Here is a 14,455-nt window from a genome sequence, read left to right as displayed (position 1 = left end):
TTATCTTCCAAAAGGTAGGGGAGAAAACAAGGGGAACTGCTACCTTGGATCTAATCCTTATAAACAGGGAGGAAATGGTTGAGGAGGTAAAAGTGGCTGGAACCCTAGGAGGTAGCGACCATGCTATTTTAGAATTTTGGATAACTAGAGGCGGAAGACCTGTGAAGACTCAGACGTCAAGGTTAGATTTCAGAAAGGCAGATTTTAAGGGATTCAGAAAGATAATTGGAGGAATCCAATGGCTGGATATCCTTAAAGACAAAAATGTCCAGGAAGGATGGGAAATCTTGAAAAATGAAATTCTCAAAGCACAGTTGTTAACAATTCCGAAAAGAGGGAAGAATAGGAAGCATTTAAGGAAACCAGGATGGGTGAACACAGAACTTAAGCACATGCTAAAAAGGAAGAAAAAAATGTTTATAAAATGGAAAGAGGGAGGCATATCTAAAGAAGAATATAATGCTGTCTGCAGAATCTGCAGGGCACAAATCAGATTAGCTAAAGCTGAAAATGAATTGAGGCTTGCAAGAGATGTCAAAAGCAATAATAAAGGATTTTGGGGATATGTCAAAAGTAAAAGAAAAGTCAAAGATGCTATAGGATTTTTACAGGATGAAAATGATGAAATGGTAAGACAGGATGTTGAGAAGGCTGAACTTTTAAATTCCTATTTTGCATCTGTTTTCTCTCAGAAAGGAAATGTAACACCAACTGTTATTCACTGTCCTATTAAGGGAATAGAAGAATCCAGGATATCTATAAACAGAAAGATAGTGAGGAAACACTTAGCTAACCTAAATGAATTCAAGTCTCCAGGTCCAGATGAATTACACCCCAGAGTACTGAAGGAGATAGCAGAAGAAATTTCTGAACCACTCTCCATAATCTTTGAAAATTCTTGGAGAACAGGAGAAGTGCCAGAAGACTGGAGAAGAGCAAATGTTGTTCCTATCTTCAAAAAGGGGAAGAAGGTGGACCCAGGCAACTATAGGCCGGTGAGTCTGACTTCTACACCAGGAAAGATCTTTGAACAAATTATTAAACAACATGTAAGTCAATACCTGGATAAGAATGAAGTGATCAAACAGAGTCAGCATGGGTTTGTAACTAATAAGTCATGTCAGACTAACTTAATTTCCTTCTATGACAGTATCACTGATTGGGTGGATCAAGGAAATGCTGTAGATATAGTATATCTTGACTTCAGCAAAGCATTTGACAAAGTCTCTCATACAATCCTTATTGAAAAAATGACTAAGTATGGAATGGACAAGGCAACTGTTAGGTGGATTCATAGCTGGCTTAGTGATCGGACCCAAAGAGTGGTCGTAAATGGCTGCACATCCAGTTGGAAGAATGTCTCAAGTGGGGTACCACAGGGCTCTGTCCTGGGCCCTGTATTGTTCAACATCTTTATCAACGATTTAGATGAAGGAATTGAGGGTAAACTGATTAAATTTGCTGATGACACAAAGCTAGGAGGGATAGCTAATACTAGAGAAGAGAGAGATAGGATTCAAAAAGATTTAAATAAACTGGAGAAGTGGGCAGTAACTAACAGAATGGTTTTTAACAGGGAGAAATGCAAAGTACTACATCTGGGCAATAAAAATGAAAAAAGCATATATAGAATGGGAGGAATAGGGCTAAATGACAGCACATGTGAAAAAGACTTGGGTATACTAATAGATCACAGACTGAATATGAGTCAACAGTGTGATGCAGCAGCAAAAAAGGCAAATGCAGTTCTAGGATGTATTAACAGAAGCATACAGTCTAGATCACGTGAAGTCATTATTTCCCTCTACTCCTCTTTGGTCAGACCTCATCTGGAATATTGTGTCCAGTTTTGGGCGCCACATTTTAAAAAAGACATCAACAAACTGGAGCAAGTTCAGAAAAGAGCAACCAGAATGGTGACCGGTCTGCAAACCCTGTCTTATGAGGAAAGGTTGCAGGATTTGGGAATGTTTAGTTTGCAAAAGAGAAGACTGAGAGGAGACTTAATTGCTGTCTACAAATATCTAAAGGGCTGTCACATTGTAGAAGGCTCAACTTTATTCTCATTTGCACAAGGAAAGACTAGAAGCAATGGGATGAAACTGAATGGGAGGAGACACAGATTAGATATTAGAAAAAACTTTTTGACAGTTAGAGTGATCAATGAGTGGAACAGGCTGCCACGAGAAGTGGTGAGTTCTCCTTCAATGGAAGTCTTCAAACAGAGGCTGGACAGACATCTGACTGGGATGATTTAGCGAATCCTGCTTTGAGCAGGGGGTTGGACCAGATGGCCCAGGAGGTCCCTTCCAACCCTACGATTCTATGATTCTATGATTCTATGATTCACACAATCTACAAGTGTCCAGTGTCCAAAAGTGTATGCAGAGATTCAAAATCTCCATTATCCTCTCGTCACTTTGGTCACAGGCAGCTGTGCCATCGAGCATGTCACATAGCGCTCAGATATCAGTGGGCCTCACACAATCTACAAGTGTCCAGTGTCCAAAAGTGTACGCAGAGATTCAAAATCTCCATTATCCTCTCGTCACTTTGGTCACAGGCAGCTGTGCCATCGAGCGTGTCACATAGCGCTCAGATATCAGTGGGCCTCACACAATCTACAAGTGTCCAGTGTCCAAAAGTGTACGCAGAGATTCAAAATCTCCATTATCCTCTCGTCACTTTGGTCACAGGCAGCTGTGCCATCGAGCGTGTCACATAGCGCTCAGATATCAGTGGGCCTCACACAATCCACAAGTGTCAAGTGTCCAAAAGTGTACGCAGAGATTCAAAATCTCCATTATCCTCTCGTCACTTTGGTCACAGGCAGCTGTGCCATCGAGCGTGTCACATAGCGCTCAGATATCAGTGGGCCTCACACAATCTACAAGTGTCCAGTGTCCAAAAGTGTACGCAGAGATTCAAAATCTCCATTATCCTCTCGTCACTTTGGTCACAGGCAGCTGTGCCATCGAGCGTGTCACATAGCGCTCAGATATCAGTGGGCCTCACACAATCTACAAGTGTCCAGTGTCCAAAAGTGTACGCAGAGATTCAAAATCTCCATTATCCTCTCGTCACTTTGGTCACAGGCAGCTGTGCCATCGAGCGTGTCACATAGCGCTCAGATATCAGTGGGCCTCACACAATCTACAAGTGTCCAGTGTCCAAAAGTGTACGCAGAGATTCAAAATCTCCATTATCCTCTCGTCACTTTGGTCACAGGCAGCTGTGCCATCGAGCGTGTCACATAGCGCTCAGATATCAGTGGGCCTCACACAATCTACAAGTGTCCAGTGTCCAAAAGTGTACGCAGAGATTCAAAATCTCCATTATCCTCTCGTCACTTTGGTCACAGGCAGCTGTGCCATCGAGCGTGTCACATAGCGCTCAGATATCAGTGGGCCTCACACAATCCACAAGTGTCCAGTGTCCAAAAGTGTACGCAGAGATTCAAAATCTCCATTATCCTCTCGTCACTTTGGTCACAGGCAGCTGTGCCATCGAGCGTGTCACATAGCGCTCAGATATCAGTGGGCCTCACACAATCTACAAGTGTCCAGTGTCCAAAAGTGTACGCAGAGATTCAAAATCTCCATTATCCTCTCGTCACTTTGGTCACAGGCAGCTGTGCCATCGAGCGTGTCACATAGCGCTCAGATATCAGTGGGCCTCACACAATCTACAAGTGTCCAGTGTCCAAAAGTGTACGCAGAGATTCAAAATCTCCATTATCCTCTCGTCACTTTGGTCACAGGCAGCTGTGCCATCGAGCGTGTCACATAGCGCTCAGATATCAGTGGGCCTCACACAATCCACAAGTGTCCAGTGTCCAAAAGTGTGTGCAGAAATTCTAAATCTCCATTATCCTCTCGTCACTTTGGTCACAGGCAGCTGTGCCATCGAGCGTGTCACATAGCGCTCAGATATCAGTGGGCCTCACACAATCTACAAGTGTCCAGTGTCCAAAAGTGTACGCAGAGATTAAAAATCTCCATTATCCTCTCGTCACTTTGGTCACAGGCAGCTGTGCCATCGAGCGTGTCACATAGCGCTCAGATATCAGTGGGCCTCACACAATCCACAAGTGTCCAGTGTCCAAAAGTGTGTGCAGAGATTCAAAATCTCCATTATCCTCTCGTCACTTTGGTCACAGGCAGCTGTGCCATCGAGCGTGTCACATAGCGCTCAGATATCAGTGGGCCTCACACAATCCAAAAGTGTCCACTGTCCACAAGTGTGTGCAGAAATTCTAAATCTCCCCTGTCCTATAGACACCTTGTACCTTGTTTTACATTACTATATAGTTTGTTGGATTTTGTCTACATTTCTACCAAAAATGAGGAAGGCTGGTGGAAGAGGCCGTGGAATTGGGCGGGGGTTGGCAGCTGGTAATGATGGTGTTGGTGGTGGATCTGATGGTAGTGGCAAGAGCAAAATAGGACCGAATGCAGGAGGTGCTGACCCTGCGTCATCGTCTGGCTACATAAGGCCTCGAACGCTTAGTTTTCTAGGAGTTGGCAAACCGCTTTTACAGGCAGAGCATCAGGAAAAAGTTTTGTCTTACATTGCTGACTCAGCCTCCAGCTCTATCGCCTCCTCTTCTTCAGTTGTAAAAAGTAAAATCACTGAGTCGTCATTGGAGGCTCATGTTCATGAACCACACCTTTCCTTGTGTCCTTCACCCCAACCAAGATTGAAGGATGACGCAGGCCATACTACTGATTACTCCATGGAGCTGTTTTCACATACCATGCCTGGATTATCAAGTCAAATGGTGAATTACCCAGGCCAAGATGAATCTGACATGGAGTGCACTGATGCACAGCCGCTGATGGATGATTCTGCTGGTAAATTCACTCAGAGCACTACATTGTCCTCGCAGTGTACAGAGCCAGATTTTGACCCTGATGAGACTCAGGTGCCCCTTCCCGCACACTATACCACCATACACGGTGACACAGAGAAAGGTGCACATGACATAGAAGAGGAGGTGATGGATGACCCAGTTGTTGACCCAGATTGGCATCCATTGGGGGAAGAGGGTGCTGCTTCCAATAGCTCAGATGAGGAGCATCCACAGCAGACATCGACATCGCAACAGCTGTTATCTGGCAGGCCCGGAGCACTCCAAAGACAGGTTCCAAACATCAAAAGAGTTGCTGGACAGCTTGTCCAGAGGGTCAAAAGATCACAGCGTGCTAGGCCGCAAAATGTCTGCCAAAGTAGGAAGAGTGCAGTGTGGCACTTTTTTGAACAAAATCCTCATGATCAGGCCAAGGTTATCTGTAAGAAGTGCGCAAAGACCTTTAGCCGAGGGAAAAATCTGAAAAATTTGAATACCAGTTGCATGCTTAGACATTTAACCAGCATGCACTTGCAAGCGTGGACACAACACCAAACCTCAAGTGCCACATGTGCAACTGATCACAACGAAGGTAGTCAGCAACGCTACATTGTTTCCCCCACTGTAAGCCCACCGGTTAGCACAGCAGCAAATGTTGAGGTGTCGTTGCAAGGCCACAGCAGTCAGGGAATCCCACTGTTATATCAACGAAAGACTGATTCTAGGCCATCAGAAAGAACACCAACTCCATCACCATCATCAACCCTCTCTCAGTCCGCCCTGTCCACCATATGCAGCTCTCAAGTCCAGCTCACCCTCCCAGACACTATGAGTAGGTCAAGAAAGTACTCAGTCTCTCATCCGCGTACACTGGGTTTGAACGCCCACATTGCCAAACTAATCTCGTTTGAGATGATGCCCTTTCGGTTGGTGGAAAGCACAGCTTTCCGCGAACTCATGGCCTATGCAGTACCACGCTATGACCTACCCAGTCGCCACTTCTTCTCTCGCAAAGCCATCCCAGCCCTCCACCATCATGTGAAAGACCGCATTGTCCATGCACTCAAGCAGTCAGTGAGCGGAAAGGTGCACCTCACAACTGATGCATGGTCCAGTCGGCATGGCCAGGGCCGTTACGTGTCCATCACTGCGCACTGGGTTAATGTGGTGGATGCAGGGTCCACAGGGGACAGCGGTGGTGGGACAGTGCTGCCTAGCCCACGGTATAGGAAACAGTTGGCTGTAGGCGTTCGACCCTCCTCCTCCTCCTCCTCCTCCTCCAGAAGCGAAAGCTCGTCCACAGAGCGCAGTCGTACGAGCACTCCATCTGCAGCTGCCACTGTTGCACACGATGTGTCCCCCTATCGAGCAGCTAGTGGAAAGCGTCAGCAGGCTGTGTTGCAGATGATGTGTTTGGGCGACAGACACACCGCCGAGGTGCTGGCCGAGTACTTGAAGCGACAAACTGAGTCATGGCTGGGCAGTGTACATCTTGAGGCAGGCAAGGTAGTTAGTGATAACGGCCGTAATTTTGTGGGAGCCATAGCCCTTTCAAAACTCAGCCACATACCTTGCTTGGCTCACACATTGAACCTGGTGGTGCAGTGCTTCCTCAAAAATTATCCGGAGTTAACAGCCCTGCTCCAGAAGGTGCGAAGACTGTGCGCGCACATCCGCCGGTCGCCTGTACACTCCGTTCGTATGCAGAAGCTGCAGCGATTGCTCCACCTTCCCAACCACCGCCTCATTATCGACATTGCAACAAGGTGGAACTCCACCCTGCACATGGTGGAGCGGCTGTGCGAGCAGAGGCAGGCCATAATGCATTTGTGGGAGGATACACGGCCAGGCACTTTGAGAGCAGACATGGAGTTGACAGGCGTGCAGTGGTCGAAGCTGAAAGACCTTTGTAAAGTCCTTCAGTGTTTTGAGGAATGCACACGGCTGGTAAGCGCAGACGACGCCATCCTAAGCATGAGCATCCCACTTATGCGTCTGCTCATGCAAACTTTGACGCACCTTAAGGAGCAGGCGTCTGCAGCCAATGTTGATGAGGAGGAAGAGGAGGAGGGAATCCTTGATGACATTCAGCCATTGTCTGCTCAGGGACCTCTCCTGGACGAAGTGGAGGAAGAAGAGGAGGAGGAGGATGATGGGGATGATTACTTAGGGGAGGAGGATGCATCTCGTGGGGCAAGTGAAAATGTTGGCGTGGCAAGGTCTGGTACAGGGTTTGTGCGTGACTGGAGGGATGTGGATTTGCCAGAAAGTGCTCCTCCACCCAGCACTCGCAGTGCATCATTGACACCGGGAACATTGGCCCACATGTCAGATTATGCCTTGCGGATCCTAAAAAGGGACCCCCGCATTGCCAAAATGATGAACGATGACGACTACTGGTTGGCCAGCATCCTGGATCCACGCTATAAAGGCAAATTACAAAACATCATGCCACAGGAGAACCTTGACCTAATATTGGCTAATAAACAAGCAACTCTGGTAAATCGGTTGCTTGAGGCATTCCCAGCACACAGCAGCGGTGATGGTTCTCACACGAGCCGTACGGGCCGGGGGCAGCTTGGCAGAGGTGTTCGTGGTGCACACAGCAGAAGTGGCGTTGGAGACAGGGGTTTCATGACAATGTTGTGGACTGATTTTTCAAATACCGCTCACACAACTGGTAATACTGCATCGATGGAAAGTGACAGGAGACAGCAGTTGTCAACTATGGTTACAAACTACTTTTCCTCCCATATCGATGTTCTCCCACACAGGTCATTCCCCTTTGACTATTGGGCCGCTAAACTGGACACCTGGCCTGAATTGGCCCAATATGCCTTACAGGAGCTCGCTTGCCCAGCTGCAAGTGTGCTATCGGAAAGAGTCTTCAGTGCAGCCGGATCAATCCTTACAGAAAAAAGGACCCGTCTGTCAACCCAAAATGTGGATGATCTAACCTTCATTAAAATGAACCACGCATGGGTTTCCAAGGATTTTGTCCCACCTTCCCCTGATGACACATAGGGTGACAGAAAAATGGCTTGCTTTGGTCCACCTCTTCCTGGTACTTCACCTATTTCGCCTTTTGCATCAGCTGAATGTCCAACATCAACATATGCCACTTTCTAAAACTCCCTAACTGTGCTGCCTCCCCCCCCATGGCCGGGGTCACCACCTACCGCACGACACCGTGCGAGTGCCGTTGCCCTGGACAGGTGGGTAGGCCGACTCTTGGGCGCGGGCACTGGCACAGGGTCCCTCATAGTGCAATCAAGTGTCTCTGACGGCGGTGGTGCACACCCGCCGTCAGACACACCGCTGTACTATGAGGGGCCCAGTGCCAGTACCGACGCCCACGAGTGGGCCCCCCTTGCTTGGGCAGGGCCCCAGCATTTGCAATCTTTACCTCTCCCTGCTCCTCCGCTGTGTAATCTGGGCCGTCAAATCCATACTGTGCCTGACACCGTCTGAGCCTGCCTCCTGAGACATATATTTTGAATGTGTACGCTATCCATACATGTTATCCGGGGATACGGTACCCTTTCTAACCTTTGTGCAATCACGTGCAATCCATACTGGGCCTAACACCGTCTGAGCCTGCCTCCTGAGACATATATTTTGAATGTGTACGCTATCCATACATGTTATCCGGGGATACGGTACCCTTTCTAACCTTTGTGCAATGACGTGCAATCCATACTGGGCCTGACACCGTCTGAGCCTGCCTCATGCTGTATAGACATATATTTTGAATGTGTACGCTATCCATACATGTTATCCGGGGATACGGTACCCTTTCTAACCTTTGTGCAATGACGTGCAATCCATACTGGGCCTAACACCGTCTGAGCCTGCCTCATGCTGTATAGACATATATTTTGAATGTGTACGCTATCCATACATGTTATCCGGGGATACGGTACCCTTTCTAACCTTTGTGCAATGACGTGCAATCCATACTGGGCCTAACACCGTCTGAGCCTGCCTCATGCTGTATAGACATATATTTTGAATGTGTACGCTATCCATACATGTTATCCGGGGATACGGTACCCTTTCTAACCTTTGTGCAATGACGTGCAATCCATACTGGGCCTAACACCGTCTGAGCCTGCCTCATGCTGTATAGACATATATTTTGAATGTGTACGCTATCCATACATGTTATCCGGGGATACGGTACCCTTTCTAACCTTTGTGCAATGACGTGCAATCCATACTGGGCGTGAGAACGGCTGGCGAGCTGTTAAGCAAGCTACAGCACCTGTCCAGACAAGTACAGGGATTCCCTAGTGAGGAGACTTATTTGATTGTTTTCAATGTTGGGACAGCAATTTTTGGGGAGCACTATACTCTGGAGAATGATAGATGGGGCCCACCATACACTGGAACATTCCAAAGGTGGACATCAGACACTGGAGCAGCATTTACAGGGCCCATTATACACTAGAGCATTAGAAATGGGGCCCATTATGTTTGGAGCATTATTTGGGCCCATAAGACAGTGGAGCTTCATCCATGGGGACCAACATATACTGTAGCATTATGTGGAGCTCATCATATACTGTTTCAAACATTATATGGGACCAATGATTCTGTATGGAGAAATAGATGGGCCTCGTCATGAGATGTAAAAAGTGAGGTATTTTTCATTGTACTATACCGCTATTTATCTGCCGTATCGGAGCATGATGAGTTGTGGTATGTGTTAAAGGGGCGCTCTTTCGCCCAGGGCACCTGAAAACCTGCAGCCAGCCCTTCCCCCCCCACAACTTTAGCCAAATAACACCCATTTTCAGTGCGTAACTTATATTATGAAGTTAATTAAGGTTGACAAGCTTAAGTAAGAAGAATTGATGCTTTTGGCATTCAAATGGGCACTGTAGGTGTGTTTCCTGTCCTCCTCTCACTGCCGACTTTTATTCCCCATTGACTTACATTGGGTTTCGTGTTTCGGGACGACCCCGACTTTTCCCTATAATCGGACGATCTTGCTCGACCCGACTTTTGGAAAAGTCGGGTTTCACGAAACGAAACGCGACCCTAAAAAACCAAAAGTCGCTCAACTCTAGTCAAACACTATGTTTGTCGAGTGTGACCAACCTGTCAGTCACATTCCAAGCGATGCTTCAGATCACCTGGAATGCGCTTAATTCTGCACACGAAAATCGCATGAAAAACGCTTGTTTTTGCGGGAAAAACACATGCGAATTCCATGCGTTTTTCCCGCAGCGGGAGTTACGGAAATGCTGCGGAAATTTCTGCAGCATCTCTGCAATGTGGGCACATAGCCTAAATGTGTTAAGAGGCAGTTAAAATCAATTCTTCTATTTTTTCATGCATAACAGAAATTATTCTTACTGTTTCTTACCATCCTGCGATTCCGAGCAATTACAAGAGTTATGATGACCACAATACATATAAGTATGAAGACTCCCGCTCCAACCGTCACCCAAAACAGAGGGTTAGACAGATCCAAGAAAGCTGACTGCACCGCTACAAAGAAATATAAATCTATTTATCTTTTCAGGTGAAAAATAATTGTAACAGCTATTAAATATAATATTAGTGATAATAAAAATATAACTACTATAATACTGCCCCCTATGTACAAGAATATAACTACTATAATACTGCTCCTATATACAAGAATATAACTACTATAATACTGCCCCTATGTACAAGAATATAACTACTATAATACTGCCCCTATGTACAAGAATATAACTACTATAATACTGCTCCTATGTACAAGAATATAACTACTATAATACTGCCCCTATGTACAAGAATATAACTACTATAATACTGCTCCTATGTACAGGAATATAACTACTATAATACTGCTCCTATATACAAGAATATAACTACTATAATACTGCCCCTATGTACAGGAATATTACTACTATAATACTGCTCCTATATACAAGAATATAACTACTAAAATACTGCCCCTATGTACAAGAATATAACTACTATAATACTGCTCCTATGTACAGGAATATAACTACTATAATACTGCCCCTATGTACAAGAATATATCTACTATAATACTGCCCCTATGTACAAGAATATAACTACTATAATACTGCTCCTATGTACAGGAATATAACTACTATAATACTGCCCCCTATGTACAAGAATATAACTACTATAATACTGCTCCTATGTACAAGAATATAACTACTATAATACTGCTCCTATGTAGAAGAATATAACTACTATAATACTGCTCCCTATGTACAAGAATATATCTACTATAATACTTCCCCTATGTACAGGAATATAACTACTATAATACTGCTCCTATGTACAAGAATATATCTACTATAATACTGCCCCTATGTACAGGAATATAACTACTATAATACTGCCCCTATGTACAAGAATATAACTACTATAATACTGCCCCTATGTACAAGAATATAACTACTATAATACTGCTCCTATGTACAAGAATATAACTACTATAATACTGCCCCTATGTACAAGAATATAACTACTATAATACTGCTCCTATGTACAAGAATATAACTACTATAATACTACCCCTATGTACAGCAATATAACTACTATAATACTGCCCCTATGTACAAGAATATAACTACTATAATACTGCCACTATGTCCAAAATATATTACTACTATAATACTGCCCCTATGTACAAGAATATAACTACTATAATACTGCCACTATGTACAAGAATATAACTACTATAATACTGCCCCCTATGTACAAGAATATAACTACTATAATACTGCTCCTATGTACAAGAATATAACTACTATAATACTGCCCCCTATGTCCAAGAATATAACTACTATAATACTGCCCCCTATGTCCAAGAATATAACTACTATAATACTGCCCCTATGTACAAGAATATAACTACTATAATACTGCTCCTATGTACAAGAATATAACTACTATAATACTGCCCCTATGTACAGGAATATAACTACTATAATACTGCTCCTATGTACAAGAATATATCTACTATAATACTGCCCCTATGTACAGGAATATAACTACTATAATACTGCCCCTATGTACAAGAATATAACTACTATAATACTGCCCCTATGTACAAGAATATAACTACTATAATACTGCTCCTATGTACAAGAATATAACTACTATAATACTGCCCCTATGTACAGGAATATAACTACTATAATACTGCTCCTATGTACAAGAATATAACTACTATATTACTGCCCCTATGTACAAGAATATAACTACTATAATACTGCTCCTATGTACAAGAATATAACTACTATAATACTGCCACTATGTACAAGAATATAACTACTATAATACTGCCACTATGTACAAGAATATAACTACTATAATACTGCCCCTATGTACAAGGATATAACTACTATAATACTGTCACTATGTACAAGAATATAACTACTATAATACTGCCCCCTATGTGCAAGAATATAACTACTATAATACTGCTCCTATGTACAAGAATATAACTACTATAATACTGCCCCCCATGTCCAAGAATATAACTACTATAATACTGCCCCCTATGTCCAAGAATATAACTACTATAATACTGCTCCCTATGTCCAAGAATATAACTACTATAATACTGCCCCCTATGTACAAGAATATAATTACTATAATACTGCCCCCTATGTACAAGAATATAACTACTATAATACTGCCCCCTATGTGCAAGAATATAACTACTATAATACTGCCTCCTATGTACAAGAATATAACTACTATAATACTGCCCCCTATGTACAAGAATATAACTACTATAATACTGTTCCTATGTACAAGAATATAACTACTATAATACTGCCACTATGTACAAGAATATAACTACTATAATACTGCTCCCTATGTACAGGAATATAACTACTATAATGCTACCCCTGTGTACAAGAATATAACTACTATAATACTGCTCCCTATGTACAAGAATATAACTACTATAATACTGCTCCTATGTACAAGAATATAACTACTATAATACTGCCCCCTATGTACAAGAATATAACTACTATAATACTGCCCCCCTATGTACAGGAATATAACTACTATAATACTGCTCCCTATGTACAAGAATATAAATACTATAATACTGCCCCCTATGTACAAGAATATAACTACTATAATACTGCTCCTATGTACAAGAATATAACTACTATAATACTGCTCCTATGTAGAAGAATATAACTACTATAATACTGCTCCCTATGTACAAGAATATATCTACTATAATACTTCCCCTATGTACAGGAATATAACTACTATAATACTGCTCCTATGTACAAGAATATATCTACTATAATACTGCCCCTATGTACAGGAATATAACTACTATAATACTGCCCCTATGTACAAGGATATAACTACTATAATACTGCTCCTATGTACAAGAATATAACTACTATAATACTGCCCCTATGTACAAGAATATAACTACTATAATACTGCTCCTATGTACAAGAATATAACTACTATAATACTACCCCTATGTACAGCAATATAACTACTATAATACTGCCCCTATGTACAAGAATATAACTACTATAATACTGCCACTATGTCCAAAATATATTACTACTATAATACTGCCCCTATGTACAAGAATATAACTACTATAATACTGCCACTATGTACAAGAATATAACTACTATAATACTGCCCCTATGTACAAGAATATAACTACTATAATACTGCCACTATGTACAAGAATATAACTACTATAATACTGCCCCCTATGTCCAAGAATATAACTACTATAATACTGCCCCCTATGTCCAAGAATATAACTACTATAATACTGCCCCTATGTACAAGAATATAACTACTATAATACTGCTCCTATGTACAAGAATATAACTACTATAATACTGCCCCTATGTACAGGAATATAACTACTATAATACTGCTCCTATGTACAAGAATATATCTACTATAATACTGCCCCTATGTACAGGAATATAACTACTATAATACTGCCCCTATGTACAAGAATATAACTACTATAATACTGCCACTATGTACAAGAATATAACTACTATAATACTGCTCCTATGTACAAGAATATAACTACTATAATACTGCCCCTATGTACAGGAATATAACTACTATAATACTGCTCCTATGTACAAGAATATAACTACTATAATACTGCCCCTATGTACAAGAATATAACTACTATAATACTGCTCCTATGTACAAGAATATAACTACTATAATACTGCCACTATGTACAAGAATATAACTACTATAATACTGCCACTATGTACAAGAATATAACTACTATAATACTGCCCCTATGTACAAGGATATAACTACTATAATACTGTCACTATGTACAAGAATATAACTACTATAATACTGCCCCCTATGTACAAGAATATAACTACTATAATACTGCTCCTATGTACAAGAATATAACTACTATAATACTGCCCCCTATGTCCAAGAATATAACTACTATAATACTGCCCCCTATGTCCAAGAATATAACTACTATAATACTGCTCCCTATGTCCAAGAATATAACTACTATAATACTGCCCCCTATGTACAAGAATATAATTACTATAATACTGCCCTATATGTACAAGAATA

General features: G+C 42.5%; 1 protein-coding gene across 1 annotated transcript in view; it reads right to left on the bottom strand.

Moving 5' to 3' along the window:
- CD4 (CD4 molecule) overlaps positions 1-14,455 on the bottom strand; it is a 38,509-nt gene that overhangs the window by 13,684 nt on the left and 10,370 nt on the right. Inside the window, exon 7 of the mRNA XM_073552960.1 lies at positions 10,221-10,345. Within this exon, the coding sequence (XP_073409061.1) occupies positions 10,221-10,345 (125 nt within the window). The remainder of the gene's footprint in view (positions 1-10,220; positions 10,346-14,455) is intronic.

This window comes from Dendrobates tinctorius, unplaced genomic scaffold (assembly GCF_039654945.1).
Source record: "Dendrobates tinctorius isolate UK_male_01 unplaced genomic scaffold, ASM3965494v1 ptg000196l, whole genome shotgun sequence".
In the NCBI taxonomy this organism is placed as follows: domain Eukaryota; kingdom Metazoa; phylum Chordata; class Amphibia; order Anura; family Dendrobatidae; genus Dendrobates; species Dendrobates tinctorius.
The sequence above is the reverse complement of the archived record's forward strand: the minus strand, read 5'-3'. Positions and strand labels throughout refer to the sequence as shown.